Source organism: Pelobates fuscus, chromosome 7, assembly GCF_036172605.1.
Source record: "Pelobates fuscus isolate aPelFus1 chromosome 7, aPelFus1.pri, whole genome shotgun sequence".
NCBI lineage: Eukaryota > Metazoa > Chordata > Amphibia > Anura > Pelobatidae > Pelobates > Pelobates fuscus.
The window spans coordinates 127,109,778-127,124,451 of NC_086323.1; the positions used below are offsets into that span (position 1 = coordinate 127,109,778).

At 41.6% G+C, this 14,674-nt stretch overlaps 1 protein-coding gene across 1 annotated transcript in view; it reads left to right on the forward strand.

Annotated features, from left to right (window-relative positions):
• DCAF1 (DDB1 and CUL4 associated factor 1) overlaps positions 1 to 14,674 on the forward strand; it is a 44,219-nt gene that overhangs the window by 27,891 nt on the left and 1,654 nt on the right. The window contains exons 7-22 of the mRNA XM_063426604.1: positions 2,022 to 2,495; positions 3,058 to 3,159; positions 3,266 to 3,424; positions 4,910 to 5,089; positions 5,610 to 5,819; positions 8,750 to 8,919; positions 9,202 to 9,326; positions 9,466 to 10,729; positions 10,812 to 11,010; positions 11,262 to 11,344; positions 11,443 to 11,527; positions 13,022 to 13,255; positions 13,687 to 13,780; positions 13,971 to 14,075; positions 14,277 to 14,350; positions 14,559 to 14,657. Of these exons, the coding sequence (XP_063282674.1) occupies positions 2,022 to 2,495; positions 3,058 to 3,159; positions 3,266 to 3,424; positions 4,910 to 5,089; positions 5,610 to 5,819; positions 8,750 to 8,919; positions 9,202 to 9,326; positions 9,466 to 10,729; positions 10,812 to 11,010; positions 11,262 to 11,344; positions 11,443 to 11,527; positions 13,022 to 13,255; positions 13,687 to 13,780; positions 13,971 to 14,075; positions 14,277 to 14,350; positions 14,559 to 14,657 (3,657 nt within the window). The remainder of the gene's footprint in view (positions 1 to 2,021; positions 2,496 to 3,057; positions 3,160 to 3,265; positions 3,425 to 4,909; positions 5,090 to 5,609; positions 5,820 to 8,749; positions 8,920 to 9,201; positions 9,327 to 9,465; positions 10,730 to 10,811; positions 11,011 to 11,261; positions 11,345 to 11,442; positions 11,528 to 13,021; positions 13,256 to 13,686; positions 13,781 to 13,970; positions 14,076 to 14,276; positions 14,351 to 14,558; positions 14,658 to 14,674) is intronic.

Below are 14,674 nucleotides of genomic sequence, written 5' to 3' on the forward strand. Positions count from 1 at the left end.
TCGGAGACTTCTCCGACAATTCGGATGACTATTCCCTCCACAATACAGAGGAACGGGGAACCAAGCCTCCAACACCTGCCCAGCCAGCAGCCAAAGGGTCAGAACCACAGGAATACTCACCGGCCTCCTGGCGGACCTCCGTCAAAGCCTGTCCTCAGAAATCTCCCAGGTGAGAGAAGACCTCAAGGGGTTCAATGAACGCTTAAATGCTTTCGAGCAGGCTACCACAACACATGCAGCCCGCATTACAGAACCAGATTGACACCCTCACTACAGCTCACACCACTCTGAGCCAACAGCTTGCAATAATGGAGGACAAGAGAAGGTGGAAACACCTGAAGATAAGGGGCCTCACGGACAATATAACACAAGCAGAACTGCCACACTGCCTGCGCAGGATCTTCACAGCCCTTTTATCTCCCAAACAAGCAAAAGGTATTGCACTGGAGGGGATGTTCCGGCTCCCCAAGCCACCTGCAGCCGCGGCCTCCAACACCAGCGACCTACTAGTCAAATTCCAAAATGGCCAAGATAAGGCAGCCATCATGAGCACAGTGAGAGGGAAGCCCCCATTCCGCTTTGAGGAAATGGACATTACCTTCTACTCAGATCTCTCCCGCCTGACCCTACAGTGGAAGAAGACGCTACGACCCCTCACATCCATGTTATCAACTAAAGGAATCTAGTATCGATGGGGCCCAACAAGCACGCTAATTATTCAGAGATCAAGGTAGCGAGGCATCGGAGATAGAGGCAACCCTGACAACTCTAGGCCTGGACCACGCCGACACCGACAGCATGGGACCTGGCTAACTCTGTCCCGTTCATCCCGGCAAATCGGAACATACCCAGCCGTGCAACTACTTGACTCATGCAATTATATAGTTTATTTTGTATATTTTTACTTAAACCCTTGTCTTTTCATTTTATGAGGCACAGGCACCTCACAGGGCCAGCCTCACGCTGAGGAACTGTAGACGTAGTATAAGTTATACCGTTCGTATTGTATTCCCCACTGTTTGTTTGTTTTCTACACCACTTAGATACCACGCTACATACCACGCCATGCACCGACAGCAGGGATGGGCCGTACCCATCTCTACCACCTCCCAGGCCTAAGCAGGCCGAAACCGGGATCACCCGGAAACACTAGCTCCTTAAAGAACACGTACCCCCAGCTCCGCGCTAGTACCCACTTACACCCACTCAACTAAGTGGAGCTGTGCCCACTTAGCATCCAGCCCACCTTAGATATATATCACAATCCCTCTCATTTTCTGCTACCACACAGCCATACATGTCCCTGACACCTAGACCAACTACAACCACCGCTTGAGGCATGATCATGGCGGTAACAAGCTACATTACCATAAACAATAAGAACTGCAGTTAACATCGATAGCCCACCAATGTATGCAAATGGTTAAAACCAATGTTATGCTTCATTGACTGTTGCAAGCAATGTCTATATCATGTTGACTGCGAAAAATTAAAGAATTTTAAAAAAAAAATTGTTTCAAATGAGAAGCATGGGTATAAATCGTTTTTAAATTATGATGTGCAGAATTTCTAATTACATTTTAAACACAATTCTTCATAATAACCGGAATTGTCATTGCTCTTTATTTTTGAATTATGTAAAATTATTAGTATCTAACGCCTTCCAAGCTGGGGTTTGATGGCATTAGTTGGTTCAATTAATGTTATGCTGAATAATTTTATATCCTTCAAACTTGATTAATACTATTTTTGTTCATAAAATTGGAATTATGTTTGTTTATGAGAACAGGTAAGTAAATTGCAAAGCTTAGACATAAATAGCCAAACTGATAAATTTTCCAACCTTGTATTTTGTCTTAGAGTTTGCAGTTTCCTTGTTAGTGCTTAACAATCCCCAGTTTATTAAATAAATCCCTTTATGTCAAAAGTATGTCTAGTTTCTGTAAGCATAATGTTCACCTATAAACAATGACAAAAAATATTACTCAAAATGGATCTGTTATTCTTTGTTTCCATTGTAGGTGGCGCTGGTGCTACGTAGACTGCAGGAACTACAGTCCCAAGACACCCCCACAAACAAATTTGAAACAAAACGCCCAAGTCCCCGTCGGCCAGTTGGTGAACCACTACTTCCACTTGATGAAGAGGCAGTGGACATGGATTATGGGGAGACTCCGCTGGACACTGGGCCGAACGATGGGAATGTTGATCTATCTTTCCGGTTGCAAACCAGCCCTGGGTCTGGGATCCTGGTGAACTCCAGTGGGGCCGGAACCCCACGTAGAGCAAAGCAGGATGGAGAAGTCCATCGAAAGATGAAACACAAGCTAACCTTCTCGGAGCCGGAGCGAGCAACCAGCGAACTTTCCAACAGCAGCTGGTCGGAGATGTCTGTCTGGGTTATTGGCACAAATTATTCTCTATACCCCCTCACTCCAGCCATTGAGCAGAGGTTAATTCTTCAGTACCTTACTCCTCTTGGAGAATATCAAGAGGTAAATGTATGTGCTGCCTAAGACACCATTATTAATAACTGTTAATATTTCAGAATGTTGCTCTTTATTATCCTTTTAGATTTAGAGCTTAAAGGGACACTCTACTGCCTAAATAAAAAAAAAAGTATTATGCATTTATTTTTTTCACCTGGTGCATAGCTAAAAACCGTTTGCAAACGCCAAAGATCTCTTCTCTGCACCCTTTGCAAACCTTCCCCTTCTTCCTCCTCCCAGACTTTCTGTGGCTGTCCACTCAGACTCCCTAGTGCAGCTCAATGAGAAGTCTTTGCAGAGCAGGTGCTCTGAGCAATTGCTACCACTTCAATTTAGCTCCACTGAGCTAAACTACCAGGAAGTAACAGTTCCTGTTGTCTAAGTGATAGCCAGGGGGTGTAACAAGGTACATTTATAAATATGCCAATTTCTATTGAAATCTACACTTTATGTAAAATGAAAAAGAGGATGCACTCTTCACACATAAATTGCTACAAGCTAAAGCGCTTTAGGGTCTAGAGAGTCCATTTAATAACACTATTTTGTGGTTCTCCTGTCTTGTTTTCAGTTGCTGCCTACCTTCATGCAGTTGGGTTCCTGGGAGTTGATGATGTACTACATTGATCTGAAACGTACAAATGATGTCCTCCTCACGTTTGAGGCGCTCAAGGTTTGCCTGCTTTTGCCTATTCCTTATATTTACTAACCGCATACCACCTTTTCACAAATGTTTGCTACTTTTCTCAATATTTTTTTTTCTTTCTATATTTAAACAGCACCTGGCCTCCCTTCTTCTTCACAACAAGTTTGCTGCAGAGTTTGTGGCTCACGGGGGTGTTCAGAAATTGCTTGAAATTCCTCGTCCCTCTATGGCTGCCACCGGTGTGTCCATGTGTCTTTACTACCTGTCTTACAACCAAGATGCCATGGAAAGGGTAAGTCCCACACCTAATCTTAGCATAGCTAGTGAAGAAAGAGAACAAAGAACTCTGATCACAATGTGTGCTGCTTTTACTCAGAAGCAGACTTTAGTTCTATATTTGTAGGAGTACAATGAAGTCTGTAAAGTACCTTTGGTAAAACTTGGAACTTTTAACATTGGGAAGTGATAGCAGGGTTAAGAAAATTACACCACAGCCGAATTCACTTAAAAAGAAGAATCAGTCTGTGTGCAATATGCACAGATCACTGTATAACCAGCCATATAAACACTTTTTTGTAAAATGTATCAATTTTGGTTTTAAAATTGCTCTCTAAGCACCATAAAAACTACATGGAAAAGTTTAATAGGTAGTAGATTGCATCCCCCCTCAAGTGGGGGATACGCTACGTTTACCCCCATTGCTAGGATCTTCATAAAGTTGACCTACCTCATCAGCTCTCCAAATTATTTTAGATTACCTTAGTACAAGAGGAAAGTAAATGCAAGTTCAAACACGCTGATAAATGATCTTAACATTAAGTGCTTCCAAAGTTGCTAGCTCATTAGACCGTTTTATAATCTAGTGAATCAAGTAAAGTGCAGGATTCATATCAACGTAATGCTGGATGTTGTGTGAGTCATGCACTTCTCAAAGCCGGGTATCAAACTCATTAGTTAAGTGAGTGAGACCTAAAAAGCGCAAAGGATGTACTCACAAAACTTGAGGAACAGAGTAAGCATATATAAAATCGTTGTAGGGAACTTCTGATCTGTGTAGATACTGCAAGCTGTGCATGGTACACTACTCAGCTGTGGGCCTTGGTGTAGGGGGAATCATGGTATGGGGCATCACAAGGGTCAAGCCCTAGTAAGTTTGGTGATCGTTATGTTTGTATGCTTTTGTGAACAATCACCCAGGACTGATCCTATATATAGGTATCTCCGTCTGCAGAAATACTTAGTTGCTTAAACAAACAATATACGTACATAAAAATTGTAATACAGAGATCTGGATAACATCTTCTATATTTATTTTTTTTTTTTTTAAATATTATAAATTTTTATTCAAAAAGCATATTGAGATGCTAGTAGTAAATAATTAAATCTACATAGAATAATAAAAATTACAGAGGCTTACTCCCCTAAACTGGAATTGTGAAGACGTGATAAGGAAATTGTACGTTTGAAGCAAAGACCCACATTGGAAAAATTCTCTAACTCCATTATTGGTTTTTTTCTCGTCTGAATCCTGCAATTTCCTTGTGAATTCTCCATAAATCTCAATTAAGTGGGATAGCCCCCACCATTTTCAATAAGACATGTAGACATTTTATGTGATTGTTCCACTATGTGTCTGATGTGCCAAACACCATAGATTCCAGTAGACTGTTCCTGCTGTTCTCCATTTTATTTATGCTCCCACCATATTTGTTCTTGCAGGTTACGACTCATTATTCAATTCTACATGTCATATTGTGTTTCCTTTTGTTCCTTATAGGTGTGCATGCACCCGCACAAGGTACTCATGGATGTTGTGAATTATACTCTATGGCTCATGGAGTGCTCACATGCGTCTGGATGCTGCCATGCTACCATGTTCTTCTCAATCTCCTTTGCATTCCGAGCTGTATTAGAGCTGTTTGACAGTCAGGATGGATTGAGGCGGCTGGTTAATCTGGTGAGATGGATGATAGAGAGCCTAGCTTGACGTTTCTTTTAGTTTTAGTTATCACGGTTTTTTTCTTTTACTTTTTTTTCCCCTCCCCTCTCCCTCCTGTCAAAGGTTTACAGTGCATAATGTCTGAGCCTATTAAACAAACCAGTTGTGGGTGATGGGGGGGGGCGACTAAAGTATAATGACCTATAGGTATTATTCAGTGAGAAAAAGAGCATTAAAAAGGGTTGGAGTACCCTGTAAAGTGTATGTTGTGTTAATTGGGAAGGTTTAGAAAAAAACAAAACAAAATGGACTGTAAACCAGTAAATAGAAATGTTTTGTTATACAGGGCAAGTGCTGGAACAAGGTAATGGAAGTTGTATATGCATCATGGGTAGTCTTTTGGTAGCTGATTTGCAATCTAGTAAAGCAACATGGAGGCTACTGGTTGGTACTTTATAATAACTATATATATATATATATATACACTATATAATCACCTACTTTACTGTTGTCTTGTTCCTCTCACGTCCCTTCACAGATAAGCACTCTGGAAATCCTAAACCTAGAAGACCAGGGCGCCTTGCTAAGTGATGACGAGATATTTGCAAGTCGACAGACGGGAAAACATACATGCATGGCTCTTCGCAGATATTTTGAGGCACATCTCGCCATTAAAGTGGAACAAGTGAAGCAGTCACTGCAGCGCACTGAGGGGGGGCTTCCCATACATCCGCCACCTCCCTACAAGGTTAGATTACTGAAACTCTACTGATTGTGGCTTATTTTTATAGTTTATAACTATAGCTCCCATTTATAAATTGCTGTATTGACTGCTGGTGGTTGGTTTTTTTTTTTATTTATTTTTTTTTGTATCCACAGTAGTTATAAGTTACATTTCATATCATGAATGTTAATATGTAATTGGAATACAAATAAATATAGATCTTCTACAAAAGTGGTGTAAGAGGAACTTTTTGTCCATTCTGGATTTCCCACTTTGGTTTCTGCCATTATACAGAGATATGGTTGACACCTGTCTAGGCACATTGAGCAAGGGATCTACATTTGAATTACCCATTACACGTAAGGGTACGCATAGCTTAGTATGGGGAACAAACCCAATGTATACTGAATGTACCTCTCACTAGATCATTGTTCTTATAGAAACGTATATGTCTAAAATTCCGCTAATAATTCATAGGTTGGTAGGATTGTTTTATTCAACACAAATTAAATCTAGAAACCTAATGCAATGGCTTTCGATTAAAATATGATCTTAATTTCGATGTAAATATAAGTTAAGATATGCATGAAAATGTGCAATTGCATTAAAAACGTAAATAAATAAATATTCTGCTGATGATAGGCAAATCTTAGAAGAGCAAAATGTTACTCTCCATTGTATGCATGTTAGTAATAAATGGAAACACACATACAGCCATTATAGAAAGCAAGGTCCGTTTACAAGGGCCTGCTGGCTTAAACCCTAGGCTTTTGGAACTGACCTCTCTCGAGAAGCATTCCATAGGTTTGTTCCTGCAAGACTCACCCCAGAGAACACAGGGCCCAATTAACTATTACGGATTATCACTTTCTTAAGGATCCCCAGTTTTTCAGGGTTCTCCCATAATCAAGCTCTAAAAGCTTTGAAAATGTGCACCTGGAGATTGGAATGCAAAATAGATTTGCAGCTTTGCATTTAGGCAAATAAGCATGTCAACTGGACGAACAGTTGACTTAAGATGCATTCCTAGTGTTTATCAGCAACTCCTTGATTCTAATTTAATGTTTCTTATATTGCCTTGACCATCCCTAAAACAGCCACTTGCAAGTATCTTTTCCCATCTATATAGCCATATGATATTATGTTAGTATAGTGACAGTACTGATATCCCAGCACATGCGCTGCATGCTTTTCATAAAGGGAGAAATTACAGAACACTCCCATGTGAACACCAGAATGTACCTTCTTTGTTATAGTGCTTGTAAACAGTTGGTGGTAAAATTAGATGCCTGTGCCCAAAAACCACATTGTTTTTTTAAAGCAGTGGAAGGGTGAGAAAATAATGCGCTTGTCATTTTCCTGCTCTAGGGTTCTGTCTTGGTGAATGTCCAGATTATCTTGCTGCATTAGACAATTGTGCTCTGTAGTTTAGACCAGATGGTTACCAAGGAGGTCATGGACAGGGCAGTTGTAGAGTGAAATAGGATTGAGACAGATGCCTATATTGTTGTGAGAGCTTCCTATCTGCTCATTGTATCTTGGGTAGTTGTCGTTCTTCCTCTTGAAAATTAGTATTCCCTGCTCATGCTTTCGTTTCCACGCCTCAAAGTCCTCCTAGTGGATGTTGCAAACTGGGCTTTAACAAGATTGTGGCAGGGTTTAAAAGAAATTAAAAAAAAATACACACAAAAAAACTACCCCAGTACAAAATTTCAGCTAGTAGTACTAGGCTTGCAGTCTGAGCTTTTAAGGGAATGCTGAAGATCTGTAGTCTAGTAGCACAGATGACTTTTCCTCGTTTACGCTCACATTTGTTCCAGGTCTGAGCATTCTAGGATAAAGTCTCTTATCCCTCTACTAGTGTGCACAAATAGCGAGTAGGAAATAGAACAGTGCTAATGAGGATGTCTCTCTAGATTAGGTGTAATATTATGTGATTTCAAAACTACCATTTGGGGTAAAATTGTTTACAACTTTGGGGAACACCACTATTCCACTTCATCATGTAAGATGCAGAGTCGCAAGGATGGTACTGTCCATTGCTATGACTGTCATCTAGTCGTATGCTCTTTTATGTTAGCAGTAAAATTTAAATACAATTTCTCTGGTTTAAAGGAACACCGCATAGGGTCAGTGACACAAACAATGTCCCTGACCATATAGTATTAAAACCACCATCTTGCCCCCCCTGTAACCTTAAATATAGTAAAATCTTACTTTTATATCAGCTTGTGCTGGCTCTACCCCTGCTCTGTCTGCTTGGCTGACACAATCAGAAGTGGTGATCTCACATAGGAAACATTGGGTTGGCTGTGCTTGTCAAGGAGGCATATCAGGGGCAGAGCCAGCACAAGTCAAACACAGTCCTGGCTAATCAGCTTCTGTATGTGTATGTGTGTGTATATGTGTGTGTATATGTGTGTGTATATGTGTGTGTATATGTGTGTGTGTATATGTATGTGTATATGTGTGTGTGTATATGTATGTGTATATGTATGTGTATATGTATGTGTATATATATATATATACATACATACACACACACACACACACACACACACACACACACACACACACACACTTGACAAATTTACTTATTGTATTTGTTTTGGTGAGTAGAATCATTCCCTTTAAGCTTTTTGCAGTAAACACTGTTTTCAGAGAGATTCAGTGTTTACATTACAGCCTAGTCACTCCTCATATGGCTACTAGAGGTGCTTTCTGGGGCAGTGATTCAATGCATGAGGAGAAGCTGATTAGCCAGGGCTGTGTTTGGCTTGTGCTGGCTTTGCCCCTGATAGATATAGATATAGATGTATATGTATATATATGTATATGTATATATATGTATATGTATATGTATATGTATGTATGTATGTGTTCGCTTTCCTGGCATGGCAGTAAATATTGGAGTTTGCAAGTCATGTTAATGCCTGCCTCTGTGTCTGTTAAAGGCCTGCACGTACACGAGAGAGCAGATCGTGGAGATGATGGAGTATCTGATTGAGTTTGGGCCATCTCAGCTGTATTGGGAGCCTGCTGAAGTCTTTCTGAAGCTATCCTGTGTTCAGCTACTACTGCAGCTCATCTCCATTGCCTGCAGCTGGAAGACTTATTACGCCAGGTGAGAATGGAAATATATGCAAAGCCCTGGAGAGAAGTCAAAACAGTCATGTCTGGCTATGTAACAGGAGCACTCTATCAATACATGTCTCTCTATTTAGCCTTAAAGTGACAACTGAAATTTCCTTTATGCTATTCTATTGCACTTTAAGATCGACTCAGCAGCACTTTACATATGAATGGCTGTTTCATGCATCTTTCATCTTGCATTTGTGTGTCATGCTGTGCTTGTCATTGAGCCTCACTTCCCTCTAGAATTTCAAAATGTTACTTCTGTACCCAGGAATGATACAGTTCGTTATGCTTTGGATATTCTTGCCATCTTGACTGTGGTTCCAAAGATTCAGCTTCAGTTGGCAGAACCAGTGGATGTTTTGGATGAGGCCGGTTCCACAGTCTCCACCGTAGGTAGGAAAGGATTTTTACATACAATTTTCAAACTTTACCTTTTTCAGTATCCTTACGTCTCCCTGACCTTCTTTAACACTGCCTTTTCAACCCACAGTTTTCCTTCTGTTCACTCTGCATTTGTGTTTCTCTACCTCAGGTATAAGCATTGTGCTGGGTGTGGCAGAAGGTGAATTCTTCACTCACGATGCTGAGATTCAAAAGTCTGCTTTACAGATAATTATTAACTGCGTATGTGCCCCTGAGTCCCGCATCTCCAGTATTGGCAAGTATGTCTCTGGGACACCTCGTCGGCGCACTCCAGTTGTCCCGTCCTTCCACCAACAAGGCCGAGGAAGTGCTGGGGAGCCTACGCTTGCCAAGATGTGGAATGTTGTCCAGTCTAACAATGGCATTAAAGTTCTTTTGTCTCTGCTGTCTGTCAAAATGCCCATTACAGATGCTGACCAGATTCGCGCTTTGGCATGCAAGGCACTGGTTGGTTTGAGCCGGAGCAGCTCCGTGAGGCAGATCATCAGTAAGCTGCCCCTTTTCAGCAGTAGCCAGATACAGCAGCTAATGAAGGAACCAATACTCCAGGACAAGCGCAGCGAACATGTGCGCTTCTGTAAGTTTGCCGCGGAGCTAATTGAGAGAGTATCGGGGAAACCATTGCTGATGGGAAGTGATGTATCCTTGGCACGATTACAAAAGGCAGATGTGGTTGCTCAGTCTCGTATCTCTTTCCCAGAAAAAGAGTTGCTTCTGCTTATACGCAATCATCTGGTGGCCAAGGGCCTTCATGAAACAGCCACTGCACTTACCCGCGAAGCTGACCTTCCCATGACTGCTGCTTCCCACACCACTTCTTTTCTGCCAGCCGTCACCACTCAGCCACCCTCTACCTCTTCACCGGTTGCGCTTCCACGCACACCACGCATTCCTGCCCGTCTCTCTGGCACTGCCTTGTGCCCTCATCCCCCCACCAGACCTCAGTTGCCACCTCCACTGGCTACTCCTGCCCCTGTTCCCTCAGGCTCTCCACTCATTGGGCGCATCAGCTTTGTACGAGAGAGACAGTCACCCTGCAATGGCAAGCGAGCCCGTGTATTGAGGCAGAAGTCAGACCATGGTGCCTATAGCCAAAGCCCGGCATTCAGGAAGCAGTTGGAGCGGCATGCCCCCTCTCCACCTACACTGGACAGTATCATGACTGAATACCTGCGGGAACAACATGCCCGCTGCAAGAACCCAGTTGCCATATGCCCACCTTTTTCACTCTTCACCCCTCACCAGTGCCCTGAGCCCAAGCAACGCAGGCAAGCACCTACTAACTGCACATCCCGACTTACTCGCCGTGCTGCCTTCCCCAAATATGGTGGGGTGGATGGGGGCTGCTTTGACAGACATCTTATCTTCAGCAGGTGAGGTGTGACGCACTGAGCAAGTATGTTATGTTGTACACAGAAAGGCAATAGTTAACTGGCATCCTCTTTTTCTCCTCAGGTTCCGTCCGTTATCTGTGTTCCGTGAGGCCAATGAGGATGAGAGCGGCTTTACGTGTTGTGCGTTTTCTGCCAGGGAACGATTCTTAATGCTGGGTACATGCACAGGACAGCTTAAACTGTATAATGTGTTCAGCGGGCAGGAGGAGGCTAGTTACAATTGCCACAATTCTGCTATAACACACCTTGAGCCATCCCGGGTAAGAAATTGTTTGGCAGCTTTCCTAAATTAACTGTATGGCACTTATGTACTCCTGATAGAGCTGACCACTATTGGTTTTCTTCCTCTTCGTTATACCATGTCTAATTCTAACTTCTGGTGCTTCTCCTTTGATGTGTTTTCTAAGCCTTTAACTCACTGCTGTCATGTTTGTTCCTATGTAATTTTTTTCCCCCTATTCATCCCTTTGTTGTTTTCTACCCTTTCTCACTTTTCTCTTCCTTTTTGTAGGATGGGTCTCTCCTCCTTACTGCAGCCACATGGAGTCAGCCTCTCTCTGCCCTTTGGGGCATGAAATCTATCTTTGATCTGAAGTAAGTTTAAGCTTCTGGAGCAATTAAAGTGGTGGTTGAAATAAGTAAGGTTCCCTTTCAGTATTTCCATGGCTCACTATACATTTGTTTATTGGCAGGCATTCATTCAATGAGGATCATTACGTGGAGTTTAGTAAGCTTTCACAGGATCGGGTAATAGGCACAAAAGAGGATATTGCTCATGTGAGTAAACCTGCAAATATTGTTGGGATTGTTGAAAAATAAACTCTTCTTTCATGAAGCTGCATGATACCAAGGTTTTTTTAAGGTGGGGGGGAAAAAAACTAAAGAAAAAAATCTATTGCTTTTGTACTGCAGCATTGGCATAACAATCGACTCCTGAAAGATATGCTTTAAACACCTTACGTCAGGTGTGCTAGAGGCACTGCCCACTAGGCTCATGCGTCCAACATGCAGGTCACCATTGCATGGGAACTTTGTTTTTGTATTAACTATGGCTTGTTCTGTCAGCTTTGCTTTCTGTCCAGAAGTACCACTCCCCAAAACTGCTGTTGGGGATCAAATAATTTTAATTCCCCTGCCTCCTGCGTGGATTGCAAGAGGACTGAGCATTTCTCTGCTTAGTACTTTCTTGTGCTCTTTGTGGCTTGAGATGGATAACATAGAGTGATGACAGCCCTACATCATCCCTCTTACAGCCTCTGCTGCACAGCGCAAGTACAGGAAGAGATGATGCACAGACACATGAAGAGACAGGCACAAGAGGAAATGAAGAGACCTAACAAGGAAAAGACCTAAGGGGAGTGCAGAAACACAGTTAGAGAAAACCTACGAGGGGATGAAGAGATACAGGGAGAAACAGACCTAAGAGTAAGATGGAAAGACTCTGGGTTATTTACAGCGCTATAGATGAACCAGAGAACGAGTTTACTGTGTGCATGCAATACACATTAATATTTTTTACTGGCTGTCTCATAGCTTTCCAAGAGAATTAGTGCTTTTAAAGCATTAGCTTGCATTGGGATTTAGCCTTATCTTTCAATAAATAAAATCATGGTCTATGGATTCACATATCCCTATACATCTTGAGTAGTGTGGGATATGTATTAAACAATAGAACATATGTTTGTCACCTCCAGTGCAGGAAGAATAAAGTTGTACAGGAGAATGCTTTTTGAAGGAACACTCCAGAGCACCATAACCACTAAAATCTAGTGGTTGTGATTTGGGAGTGCCCTGGCACATTTCCACAGTAAGATGTTGCACTGTTTTTAGCAAGATTTATCAACTTGACGAAGTACTGCCTGGTGCCCATGCTGCATTCAGTCTTCTCCAGATATCCGGATGTCTTTGTAAGCCTGGCCTAAGCAGGTCATGCTCGTTGGCTAAGAATGCTCAGCTTACACTCACAACCCGTGAGTGTCATCCTGCCCTGTTGTGTTTTCCAGCCGGAGTAGCCGATTGCTCTATAGAACATTGGATGTAGTGGATGCTACCTTGGTTGTCTGATGGAACCCAGGTAAGTTTTCAAATAGATGACCTCTTTCTGTGGGCTGGCACCATTACCACTACACTGAGAAGTCTCCGTTTTTGTGCCTGGAATGTTCCTTTTAAAGAGATTTTCTGCAGGGCAAATTTATTGACATGAAAATGAATGCAATTTTACAACTGTAACAAATCACAATTGTGTGTTTTTTTTTTCCCTTTGTCATTTAGCTTTATGATCTTCAATCAGGAAAGAAGTTTTTAACCTTGTACAACCCTGATTTGGCGAATAACTACAAGCGCAACTGTGCCACCTTCAACCCCACAGATGATCTTGTACTGAATGATGGAGTCTTATGGGACGTGCGCTCTGCTCAAGCCATCCACAAGTTTGACAAGTTCAACATGAATATCAGCGGTGTCTTTCACCCAAACGGACTTGAAGTTATCGTGAATACTGAGATTGTATCCTGCCTGACTAACACAGAAGAATTTCTAATCATTTTATAGTGTGCTAGCATTTGTGCATAGGGTTAATCAAATTGCTACCAAGTGTATCAATAACATTTAGTTTAGTATTGAAGACTTTACCCATGGCACAAACGTATAAATGTAGGCTAAGCTATTTAGTAAGATACATGTGACTCTATCCTAGAATACAAGAGCAGCAGAGCAGCATTTAGACTTGGTGAGATTTTCTATCCTGGTGTTTGGATTACTGTTCTTGCAGCTCCCGCCAATTATATTTTATCCTGGTAGCCAAATAATCTTATATGTGTTGAAGGTCTCTTAATGTTCTGTTGCATTGACTCTGTTTTCCCTGTCAGCCTATAAATCCTCTTTATTTTAAAAAGAATATACATATAGACTATATAATTTCCTTAACCATTCTTTAGTGGGACCTCCGTACCTTTCATCTTCTACACACTGTGCCTGCTCTAGACCAGTGTCGTTTGGTCTTTAATTACACAGGAACAGTCATGTATGGAGGTATGAATGTAATGATATTGTATTTTTTTTTACTTCTTAGATCCATGTAGTTATTGCACTTTGTTTGCAGCCCTACATATTCATATTTCTGTATTGGTACCACTGTAGATCGTGGTCTTGTTTTGTGCTTATTTAACTGCCTACCTGCTGAATGTATCTTGTTCTTTGACCTTTTTTTTTTTTTTTTCAGCCATGCTGCAGGCAGATGATGAAGATGACCTTCTAGAAGAAAGAATGAAGAGCCCGTTTGGTTCTTCATTTCGGACATTTAATGCGACAGATTATAAACCAATAGGTGATCATCGGAGGTCATGGGGTGGTTAGGTTGTAAAACATGGAGAATGGTTTAGGCCTCTTTGTTTGATGCTTTTTATACTGTGAGCACCTATCCTAGTCCATCCTATTATGATCCGTTCTATACAAGATTTTTTTGGGGGGTTATGATTTGCAGTAGAGCTTGACTGTACAATTTAGTGAATGTCCTGTCTTCTTTCAGCTACCATTGACGTGAAACGCAATATATTTGATTTGTGCACAGACTCAAAAGATTGCTACCTGGCTGTAATTGAGGTGAGAGCTGGTAGGAACTTGGTGTTTCAGTGGAAAAATTACACTAAGAACCTAAGGGCGTAATTTAATACCAATTGAAGTGTGGAGTATTACATTTTTGTACAGATATGTGATTATTTGCATTATTGTGTGGGGGCATGAGATTTGCTCTACATTCTTCCTGAGTTTTGTAGTCAGTAGTCTAAGATTATGTTGTACCTTTTTTTAGAATCAAGGTACAATGGATGCCCTTAATATGGATACTGTGTGCCGTCTGTATGAAGTAGGGAGACAGCGACTGGCAGAGGATGAGGATGAAGAAGATCAGGTGAGCTTGCACTTCAA